At 41.0% G+C, this 12,510-nt stretch overlaps 1 protein-coding gene across 2 annotated transcripts in view; it reads left to right on the forward strand.

Moving 5' to 3' along the window:
* The window catches only part of DNAJC4 (DnaJ heat shock protein family (Hsp40) member C4), a 56,664-nt gene that overhangs the window by 18,335 nt on the left and 25,819 nt on the right, over positions 1-12,510 (forward strand). The window contains exons 2-5 of one of the 2 annotated variants that reach the window (XM_053449708.1): positions 1,441-1,539; positions 1,837-1,930; positions 2,361-2,551; positions 4,872-5,021. In XM_053449708.1, coding sequence (XP_053305683.1) covers positions 1,460-1,539; positions 1,837-1,930; positions 2,361-2,551; positions 4,872-5,021 — 515 coding nt within the window. In that variant the 5' untranslated portion in view covers positions 1,441-1,459. The remainder of the gene's footprint in view (positions 1-1,440; positions 1,540-1,836; positions 1,931-2,360; positions 2,552-4,871; positions 5,022-12,510) is intronic. The other variant, XM_053449709.1, reaches the window with a different exon arrangement.

Here is a 12,510-nt window from a genome sequence, read left to right on the forward strand (position 1 = left end):
GAACCCACATTCACACTTGCTCGTACATAAACACCCTGATTTACGTTTGCACTTGCATGCACACACATATTTGCTCTAATATACAAACACTTTCAAAACACAAACACACCTTTTCTTTCCCGTTTCTCACAATTTCTTATTACCGCTCACCTTTCTGTCCATCTCGGGTTAATCTACTCTCATTATGCCTTGTCTTTGACCCTATCTCTCTCCTCTGTACATATTATACCTCTTATTCATGATTAAATGTGGCCTCTCCCCCGGTAACTCACATATACACTGGCACACATTTTTACACACTCACATTTGCACAGACTTACACACTCATGCCACACGAACTTACACGCCCATTATTAAACACACATACCTGTGCTCACACATACACATCCGTGCTAACATGCATACATCCGTGATCACACACGCTTACACATACACTTTCATGCTCACACATACACATCCGTGCAAACATGCACTTACACCTTACTTACCAACATGCCCCTTCTGGGTCCTGGGACAGAGAATGCACTGTGCATAGGCACTATTTTTAGGCCAGGACAGAACCCCCAAAATTTGGGACCGTTGGCAAGTATGACTTACACATACACATCAGTGCTCACATACCCTCGCACATACACTTCCATGCTCCTATATAGACATACATGCTCACATTTCCCACCTTCCAATTTCCCTTCTTCCTTCCCTCACTTACCCCTCCTTGGCTCCTTTCTATTCTTATTGCAAGCAGACAACTTGTGGGGTCACGTAATCTCGAATTACGTGACCCTGCTACATTCCTTTCTTCGTGGGCCAGTCCAAAGTTGTTCATACAGGTCTGTTCTGACCTGACCTGCTTGGACCAGGTTGGATTGGCCCTTTGTGAGCAATTTTGGGCTGGTCTGTGGGATACTGTGTAGGATACCGTAAATAATAATACCCTCAGATAAATCACTGCTACCGAGGTTATACTGTAGCTTTCCACAAGTGGAGTGTGTATGTGGGAATTTGTACCCATTCAGCCAAAAGACCATTTGTGAGGGCAGGCACTGATGTTGGACGAGATGTCATGCCTTGGAAAACCGAGGTTCGTCTATCAGACCTCCAGGTAGTGAAACACGGTTTCATCACGGAAAAGAACAGGTTTTCACTTCAAAGGACTGCATCTCGTAGTCTTACTATGAAAGTAAACAAGCTTGTGTACCAATTATTCACGTGAAGGTCAACCTAACAGTTGGACTGTATGGTGCTTAACTAGTTAACACAGCCTCTTCCAATAATTCACCTTTGATCCCTAGTATGGTCAGCTTCACAGTAGCAGGTAACCCTGACATGCAAAGATAAATATATGTGACAATTGAAAAGATAAACTACGGAATTAAACAATAAGGTGCAGCAGCTGATATTAAAGTAGCTTGACCATTGAAATATTATTTTCATCCACAGGACAAAACATGCCACTATAATGCTGTGTTGGGGGCTGTTCAAGGATCATTTCTGGCTTTGCACCACAGCTGCTCAGCGTTATGCAGGGACCTACACACGGTGAGTAAACAGCCATGCTACCATTTTTTGTTTTAGTGCTGTCAAGACTTTTAACATGCTTGTCTTGTCATTCATATTTTGGTTGGTCCACTCCCCTGAAGATAGTTGTAATAATATACAGGATAAACACGGGAGAGGCATGCTGTGTCCAGCCTCCAAGCCTTCATACGGACAGCCATGGAACATATTCTGTTTATTCACACAAGTGGTGACACTGGTTCGATGTGGATGATTTGTTATGCTACTAGATTATGTATCTTAAGTATATTTTAATAAAAGTGTCTTTATATATTTCAGTTCAGACTCCAAAGACTATTATGATGTGTTGGGTGTTGGAAGAAAGGCAACAGTGACAGAGATTAAGAAAGCATTCTTTATACAGTCAAAGAAGGTACCTCTTTGCAAATCTTTTCAGTGCTCTTCTCATTATTTCTCCATTGGTCTGCTTTAACCAGTTGCGATGTTTAATGGACATGCTGCCAAGAGTTGGGCCTCACTGCCCATCTTTACAGCTTAGATAAAGATACTTTAATGTAAATTGGACAGTGGGTAAGAAATCAGAAGGCAAAAGGCATGTAATGTAGAGTTATGACTCAAAATCATATAACCTGGTGCATTTTCTTTCAGAGAATCAATATTAGTTGTAACCGTCACTTATTTAAATTGTTCTTTTTTTCACTAAATTCATCCCCACACACCTTCTCAACTATTCCTCTAATCTGCAGCTCATTTCTTGTGCTTTACATTGCAGCTCATTTCTTGTGCTTTACATTGCAGTACCAATAGCATTATATTTATTGTTTACAACCTTTTCATTTCAGTTGCATCCTGACAGTGATCCTTCAAATCCACTCCTGCACTCACAGTTTGTTCATCTGAATGAAGCTTATAAAGTACTAAGTAAAGACAGCTCTCGAAGGCAGTATGACCAGCTTTTGGAGGCAATAAGAAGAGAGCAATGGGTTACTGGGACTAAAAGCTCTTTCTACAGAGAGAATGAGCAGCCTTCTAGGTAATCTATAAAAAATAACAGTTCTTAAATATAGATAATAAAATATATATAAGGGAAATCTCCGATAAAAATCAATTTCATTAATAGTCCCTTATAGCTCAAGTTTACCGATGTACCGTATTTGCTCGATTATAAGACGACCCCCCCAAATCTGAATATTAATTTAGGAAAAAGAGAAAAAGCCTGAATATAAGACTACCCTATAGGATAAAAGTTTTACCAGTAAATGTTAATGCATCTAAACTATTTGCCTTTTAACCCTATATGTCACTGTGCCCCATGATATGCCTTTTGACCCCCTATGTGCCATATGTGCATATAGGGAGGTTTCAGGAGGCAGAGTGGCGTATAGAGGGTTAAAAAGGCATTTCTGGAGGCAGAGTGGCATTAAGGGGGTTAAAATGTCTGATCTCTGACAGCCGGGGAAGGTCTGCGCGATGGACGCAGACAACCCCCGCTGCTAGCCACACCTCCTTCCTGCTGCAGCGGAAGTTGTCTACGCGAATCGCGTAGACATCTACACGCTGCCCCAGCTACACACCGGGGACTCAGAAGTACCGCTAAGTGGGGCGCGGGGGGGTCGGGGAGACAGGAGGATCCAGGTCCCCTGCAGCAGTGGGGGATCTTGATCTTAGTCGTCTCATAGTCAGACCTATTTGAGGTCTGACTATAAGACGACCCCGATTATAAGACGAGGGGTATTTTTCAGAGCATTTGCTCTGAAAAAAACCTCGTCTTATAATCGAGCAAATACGGTATTTATAATTTGAAATATAGTCAATGAGTATTGTAAAATCTATTGCAGATATGGATGGTGGATTTAACCCTACTGGACTGTTATCAGGGACACTTAGTGGGCTTTATTTTCTTCTTTTTCATAATTAAATATATTTTTTTAAATATCCAATAACAATACTGGTAATTGTCACGTTCTACCCAGGCTGTGGAGCTGCATATCTGTCTTGCTTCAGTTTCTCTGTTTTGCTTTAATCCATTCCTGGATTTCCGTATGCTCTGTTCTGATCTTCCATTCCTTGCTTTTAGTTCTGCTCTTTGCTTCAGCTCTGTTTCCTTTATAAGGTGTTCCCCACCTGTGTGTTCTGTTTGTCTCAGTCTGCAGTCTACAGGTATGTCTCTTATTGTTATGTGTTTGGGTTTCATGTTTGGTTTGTTTCGTACCACTGTCAGCAGGGATTAGCATTAGGACCCACTGTCATTGGAGTACTTTGGCGTAGTGGTGGGCTAAGCATACTATGGCCATAAGATGTGACGGAATCTCCAATAGTTATCATACAGTCCTAGGCTAGTTCCTGTATTTATGTGTGTCAGTCTGAAGTAACCTGTATCCCCGGCAGCGGGGTGTCCTGTCTCGTATTCCTGGCAGCGGGGTGTCCTGTCTCGTATCCCTGGCAGCGGGGTGTCCTGTCTCGTATCCCTGGCAGCGGGGTGTCCTGTCTTGTATCCCTGGCAGCGGAGTGTCCTGTCTTGTATCCCCGGCAGCAGGGTGTCCTGTCTCGTATCCCCGCCAGCGGGGTGTCCTGTCTCGTTTCCCCGGCAGCAGGGTGTCCTGTCTCGTATCTCCGGCAGCGGGGTGTCCTGTCTCGTATCTCCGGCAGCGGGGTGTCCTGTCTTGTATCCCCGGCAGCGGGGTGTCCTGTATTATGTATGTCTTGTCTGGTTATGTTTCTTGCTTGGTCTCTCTGTATCTTGCTCGCTCTGTCCCCCTTGCTTGTTTCTGCTATATCCTTTGCTTGGCTTCCATGCTCCCAGCCTGCAGCATCCTGCACATGAGTCTAGTGCTATGTCTCATGCTTGTTCCAGGGTGCCTGCAGGAAATCCCTTCGTTTCATTTTGGACTACATCTGCTGCTATGTCAGGGTGCTGGAATGTGGCTGCACAACCCTAGGTGCTCAACACCCGAGTGCGGTCGCTCTGCACCAGGCCCTGTCCAACTCCGCTACTGCACCGTAACTCCTGCAACAGTCTGCAATGTTTTGGCTCTCAATTAACTCCCCATGTTAATTTGTCTTTTTGTCTTTCCTTTTTTTACCCCCCTCACCTGCCCTCTTTGTTGGTATTTCCTGGTCTTTCCTAACTCTCCCTCCTTCTAACTTTCCTCATACCTTATCTTAGAGATTTGGTGGTATTATTAAATTCCATCTAGGGATGCAAATCATAGGGGTAGAGGGAAGAATGTAGTCTTATCTATAATTAAGTCCCAAACAAGTAATTAACAGTTATATCAGTATTAACAATTGTACCATGCCTGCCACTCTCCTGTTATCATACCTGACTATTATTTATCTTCCTGTCCACTTAGGTATGCTTCAGAGAACAATGCTCAGTACTGGTCCCAGTTTGCTGCCAAAAGTGCCCCTGTTCAACAAAGGAAGAACAGGAATAGACGTCTGGTTTGGTACTGCATTCTGCTGATGACTGGAAGCATGATAGTACATTATGTGGGCTTCAGGTAAATAATTGAACACACATCTGTATAATATAGCAAGTGGTCTTAGTTGTTTGTAAAAGTAACCCCTTAAGAAGAGGGTTTTTTTTATTTTTTTGTACCCTTCGTGACAATGGCTATTTTAACATTTCTGCGGTGCTTATGTTTACCTGTATTTTCCTTCACTCTCATTTACTATACTCACACAAATTATATATTTTTTCTTCAAAAGGGCTTTCTTCATCTAATTTACTATAAAGAAATTATAAAATATGGGGACAAATTGGCAAAAAAAAAATTGTACTTTTATTTGAAAAACATTTTACTCATCTACAAAGTCTAATGGGAAAAAAACTGCTATATAGATTCTAATATTTGTCCTGAGATTAGGAATACCCTATGGTTTTGCAATTTATAGGACAATAAGTACAAGTAGCATATTGCTATTTCAAAACCATATTTTTCCCAAAATTGGTCATTCTGTCCCATATCCTATTTGGGACATCTGTGAAGCCAGTCAGTTCACTCAAACCTTATATTTTTCTAACTAGACACCCCAGAGTATTTCAAATCCTCGTCGTTTTTAACTCTTTCCATGACAAATGATAATTTGACAATTATCAGCCATTGTAAAACTTTGTGCTACTAATATTTTTTGTGTTTTTCCCCCCACACGCATTGTACTTTTGTCACTGTCAAACACCCCAAAGTGTGTACAGCAACATCACCTGAGTACATTGATACCACCCAATGCATAGGTGTGTCAGGTTGTTTTGGGGCTAAAGGGACACATTTTGGGAGGTGTGCATTTTTGTTTTAGAATTTTTACATCTGCTCAGCATTTGTCCATGTCCTGTTTGGGACATCTTTGAAGCCGGTCAGTTCAGTGTACTCCATCAAACCATATATTTTTGAAAACTAGACACCTCAGGGTATTTTAAAGGGTAAATGCTGGGAAGAAACCGCACCAATATTAGCACTTGCTCATAAAAATTATTTTTTTGGACATATTTTCTTTGAACTTGGATGGTGACATCACTAGGGTCTTTTTTTATTTAAAAAAAATTTTTAACAGTTTTTTTTACATTTTTATTAAAAAAAAGTTTTCTGGGCTTCATTGATCTGGATGGTTGGCTGCAGTACTTGTAGTCAACTTGGATAGCCCTTTTGAAACTCTTTTATTCTGAATGGGCGCTGTCATCTTGTTACAGGCAGCATGTCTCTAACAGGTGGAGTTTTTAAATGCTCCTAGGAGCGATGAACCGGGGCCCCTGACTTTTTTATGTCGTTGAATACCTCTGTATCGAGGCACTTTAGCAGCACTGAGTGTTTTTTTTTTAAGTTGCTTGTTGCTGTCATAGTTGAAAGGCATATAGCAGGGGCGTCCAACATGCGGCCCGCGGGACCTAGAGACCTCGAGGTGCGGCCCACGTGAGATCGGCAGCCAGGGATCACAAGAGCCCTGCTGCTTACCTGTGGGAGAGTCTTTTGTACTGCACAAAGGAAGCGGAACCCAGCAGAGTCACGTGAATGTACGTGACATCACATGACTCTGCTCCAGTCCTGCTTCCTCTGTGCAATACAAGTGAACGCAGAGGGAGGACGCGCCGCCTGCTGAAGTCTGTGAGCAGCATCGAGAGAGCTGTAGTGGAGGTAAGGGGGTGGGGGAGGTTGAATGAGTATGCCCTGTACCAGCATGTACTGTCTGACTTGGCATGATAGGAGTGTGATTGCTAACAGCAATCACAGTCCCATCATGCCTAGGTTCCAGCATTTACTTGTTGCCTGGGTATGATAGGAGTGTGATTGCTTTTAGCAATTGGTATCATGGCACCTGCCAGTGGGTGGGATGTATTAGGCAAAAAGTGAACATTTTGTCCTCAAAGTTGATGTATTTGAAGCAGGAAAAATAGTCAAGTGTAAGGATCTGAGCCATTTTGACAAGGGCCAAATTGTGATGGCTAGACAACTGGGTCAGAGCATCTCCAAAACTTCAGCTCTGGAGTGGTCAGTAATGCTGGTTCTGATAGAAAGGTGAACACACAGTGCATCACAGTAGGGCTGCAACTAACGATTATTTTAATAATCAATTAGTTGGCCGATTATTTTTTCGATTAATCGGATAAAAAAAATGAATGTAAATTTTTCATTTATTTAAAATAATTTACTAAACAAATGATGTTAAATACAAACAGCAGAATAAAAAAACTTTGATAATACATTTCTTGTCTTTATTTCCCAACCAGCCCCCCAATATATGCACATTTGAGCCCAGGCTTGCTACGCTGCCTCCCAGACATGCCATGCTGCCCCCCCACATATCCCACGCTGCCTACCACAGCACTCCACGCTGCCTCCCACATATACCACACCACCTCCTACATCTGCCACTCCACGCTGCCTCCCACATATGCCACTCCACGCTGCCTCCCACATATGCCACTCCACGCTGCCTCCCACATCTGCCACGCTGCCTCCCACATCTGCCACTCCACTCTACCCCCCACATGCCACTGTGCCTGATACGCCTTATACCCCCTGAAACACCACTCCATCCTCCCCAGACATGCCACCCTGCCCTCCCCACATATGCCACGCCATGCTGCCTCCCACATCTGCCACTCCACAATGCCTCCCACATATGCCACGCTGCCTCCCACATCTGCCACTCCACGCTGCCTCCTACATCTGCCACTCCACGCTGCCTCCCACATCTGCCACTGTGCCTGATACGCCTTATATCCCCTGATACCCCACTCCATCCTCCCCAGACATGCCACCCTGCCTCCCAGACATGCCACTTCTCTACCCCCAGATATGCCACTCTACCCCCAGATATGCCTTATACACCCTGATACACCACTCCGTCCTCCCCAGACATGCCACACTGCCCTCCCCACATATGCCTTATATACTGTATATGCCTTATACCCCCAGATATGTCACTTCACTGCCCCCAGGATTTAGATTCCCCTAAATTAACCCTAAACTCCCCATTAACCATAACTGCCCCTAAATTAACCCTTAACACCCCCTTAACCACAGCATCCCCTAAATTAACCCTAAAGACCCCATCAACCACAGCATCCCCTAAATTAACCCTAAACACACCATTAACCACAACTGCCTCAAATTAACCCCAAACACCCCATTAACCACAGCTGCTCCTAAATTAACCCTAAACACCCTATTAACATAACTGCCCCTAAATTAACCCTAAACACCCAATTAACCATAACTGCCCCTAAATTAACCCTAAACACCCCACTAACCATAACTGCCCCTAAATTAACCCCCACCTCCCCTAACTTTCAGTAGCCCAAATATATATTATATATATTACATACATATATACACATTATATATATATATATATATATATATACACACATACACATTATATATATATATATATATATATCCACATATATACATATACTTACAGTTAGATGAGTGTCACAGCCATGTGGTTCTGGCCTGGAGAAGGAAGGGGTGGGGCCAGTTGTCACAGTGATTACAGGGAGGGGGAGTAAGTAGGAGCTGCTGCTGTGAGACGGTGAGTCAGACTAAACGGATTATATAATGAGGGGGATTTTTCAGAGCGTTTGCTCTGAAAAAACCCTCATTTTATAATCGATAATAATCGATTCAACTAATCGATAATGAAATTCGTTGCCAACGAATTTCATTATCGATTATTATCGATTTTATCGATTAGTTGTTGCAGCCCTACATCACAGTTTATTGCATATGGGACTGCTTAACCACAGACCACTCAGGGTGACCATGCTGACCCCTGTTCACTGCCGAAAGTGCCTACAATGGGCAAGTGAGCAGCATAACTAGATCACAGAGCAATGGAAGAAGGTCTGGTCTGATGAATCGCTGTTTCTTTTACATCACATGGATGGTCGTATGCGTTGCTTACCTGGAGAACGTATGGCACCATTCACCATGGGAAGAAGGCACGTCAGGGAGGCATTGTGATTTTCTGGGTTATGTTCTGGTGGGTACCCTTGGGTTCTGCCACTCAAGTGACACGTTACTTTGACACGTACCACCTACCTAAGCATTGTTGCAGACCATGGACACAGTATTCCTTGATGGCATTGGCCTCTTTTAGTAGGATAATGCACCCTGCCACAAACCAAAAATAGTTCAGGAATGGTTTAAGGAACACAACAACGAGTTCAAGGTGTTAATTTGGCCTCGAAATTCCCCATATCTCAGTCCAATCGGGCATCTATAGGATATGCTGGACAAACAAGTCCGACCCATGGAGGACTTGAAGTATCTGCTGCTAACGTCTTGGTGCCAGATACCACAGCGCACCTTCAGAGGTCTAGTGGAGTCCACGGGTCAGGGCTGTATTGGCTTCAAAATGGTGACCTACAAAACACCACCACGTCATATAATCCACCTCCAAATAATCTCCAAAATATAATCTAGAAAATACTCTCCTAATATATAGCAGGTAACTCTTATGTATTACTTCCATACTGTCAACCATCCAAGAACAAGAGGCGCTTAAACAAAAAAGGAAATACACATATACATAGTGTACATCCACATAAACATTGAAAGTTTTATACATAAATCGGTGGTTGTATTCTCACAAACGACCGGGAACACAGGGCTCTTCATATTAAAATTAATATACAGTCGGAACCAAAAGTTTTGAGAAGTATGGTCTGCACAAAGCTTGCTGCTTCATTTTTGTCAGATGTTACTATGGTATACTGAAGATTAGTTACAAGCTAAGTGTCTGTCACGCTCTACCCAGGCTGCTGAGCTGCATGTCTTGCATTTCCCTGTCTTGCTGTGGTCCATTTCTGGATTTCTGTATGTTCTGTCCTGAGCCTCTGATCCCTTGATTCCAGTCTTCTTTGCTTCAGCTCTGTTTCCTTTATAAGGTGTTCCCCACCCGTGTGTTCTGTTTGTCTCAGTCAGCAGTCTACAGGCATGTCTCTCTGATATGTGTATAGATTTCATGTTTAGTTTGTTTAGTACCTCTGTAAGTAGGTTGTGCCCTGTATTATGTATATCTTGTCTGGTTATGGTTCTTGCTTGGTCTCCCTGTCCCTTACTTGTTCTGTTTCTGCTATATACTCTGCTATATAACCCATAGGGATAAAGGAAGGACTTCCCCTTCCTTCTCAAGCTTCTCAAGCTATCATATCAAAGATAACATCTTCAAAGAAGCCAGACGGAGACAAGAACTAGACGATCCCTACAAGGGAATTAAAATCTATACAGATCTTTCAACTGCAACAAGACAAGCAAGAAGAAGTTTCCAGGACTTAACAAAAATCCTGAGTGACAATTTGATTTCATATAGTTGGGGATTCCCAACCTCTTTGATCATGCACTATGATAATTCGACTTTACAATTTAATGATCCTATACAGGCCCGGGATGGTTAAAATGGTTAAAATGGGCCTTATTAAATAGAAATGTATGCTTTGGAAGGCACTAATACCATTTTTTTAAGTGCTTTTTTGTGTTTTTTTTGTTTGTTTTTTTTTAAACCTATTTATAGTAGTTAACACAATGGTATTTAAGCACACAATAATAACACAGAGACACACTTTTTTTAATTTCCTACATAGGGGAAGTAATTGGTCGTGACAATCTGAAGTCTTTATAAAAAATACTTATAGTAACTAACACACAGGCACCTAAGTTAGAAGCAAGTAATAATAAACCGAGACACATTACACTTAATAGGAGTTTATATGTAGTTCTACATAGGGAATATAATTGGTCACGATTTTTTTTTTTTAAACTTATTGATAGTAATTAACACATCGGTATCTAAACACATAATAATAACACAGATCTATAAATAAATCTATAGTAATTAACACATAGTCACCCAAGCACATAATAATAACAGAGACACACGTGTCTTTTTTTTTTTTTCATTTATTTATCTTTATTTTTTTGTGTCTGTGTGAATCAAATAATAAGTCTCATCATACATTCACTGTGGTTTAATGAACCTTATAAGCATATTTAGAGCCTGTATTTAAGGGAAGGAAGAAAAATTGAGAGAGAAATAGGCATGTAAGATGAAGGGAAAAGTAATTGAAGATATTCAAGATACTAGATGCCTCATGACCCACTCGCCCCAGGGTTTCCTGTAACGGTAGCGGGATTAGATTGAGTATGCCAGGTAGAATAATACTGAATGGTTTGAATGTTTTTAGAATGAAAAAGTTAAGTATGTATGTGTTGAATGAAATAGGGGAAGCTATGTCTCATAAGACAGGGAGTAAAAAAAAGTATTTAGCGTAATTAAGAAGAGGATATACAAATGACATTAAAATGTATGTCTCTAAATTGCCAGGGATTGAATTCGATTGAATTTGATTGAGAATAATACTGATGTGGCCCTAATACAGGAGACACATTGGGGAACTTCACCTCTGAATATCATTTAGACTGTTATAATAAAATCTGGTCTAGTTGGAATATATATGCGACTGGGATCTCTTAATTGAGTTTAACCCTAGCCTACTCCGCCAGCGACACAAATTCCTTTCTGTTAAGACCCAAAGTTTAATTTCATTGAGATTAGTTACCATAGAGCATTGTTTTATTGATTTTTAGTAATCTATGTCAGTTACTAAAAATTATTATTGTTTGTTGTCTATGTTAAGTTTGTTCTATTTATTGACTTGCAATTTATGGATATTTGTGTGTTATAAGTTTCGATTTTAAAAAATTCTAATAAAGAATAATTTAAAAGGCAAAAAAAAAGAGGATATACAAATGACATTAAAATGTATGTCTCTAAATTGCCAGGGATTGAATTCGCTTCAGAAGAGGGGGCATTCTCTATAATTCCTTGATTGAGAATAATACTGATGTGGCCCTAATACAGGAGACACATTGGGTAACTTCACCTCTGAATATATGGAAATATGCATGTTTTCCAACTTTATTTTAAGATAATCTGGAAGATCAGAAGAAGAAAATAAATGGGGGTAGCGATACTCATTTCCAATAAGTTAAAATTCGAACATATCTATGATGATAGCGATAAAAACGGGAGATATCAAATACTGATAGCTAAAATAAATATTCCATACTCCTTAGTAAATATCTATGCTCCTAATAAATCCTCCCTGAAATTTTTAGAACAACTAATGATCAGACTTGAACAAATTCAGATGGGTAGATTAATAATAGGTGGAGACTACAACTGCATCAGATTATAAAATTGACAGAAACTCACCGAAAACAATTCAGCATACAGGGAAAAATCCCTCCGGATTTCAAAATTTTAAAGATAAAAATTTGCTGTATGATAGTTGGCGAGTATTCAATCCGAATGATCGAGACTATACTTTGTTCCCCAGGTCCACCAATCATATAGCAGAATAGATTATATTTTATATTCCCAACAGCATTAATTATCTACTATAAAGATAAAGTATATCAATTTAAGGACCAGGCCTCTCTCAGAGAAAAGATGATCCACTGGGGCTTAGTAGAAAGCTGAACAGAG

This window comes from Spea bombifrons, chromosome 10, assembly GCF_027358695.1.
Source record: "Spea bombifrons isolate aSpeBom1 chromosome 10, aSpeBom1.2.pri, whole genome shotgun sequence".
In the NCBI taxonomy this organism is placed as follows: Eukaryota; Metazoa; Chordata; class Amphibia; order Anura; family Pelobatidae; genus Spea; species Spea bombifrons.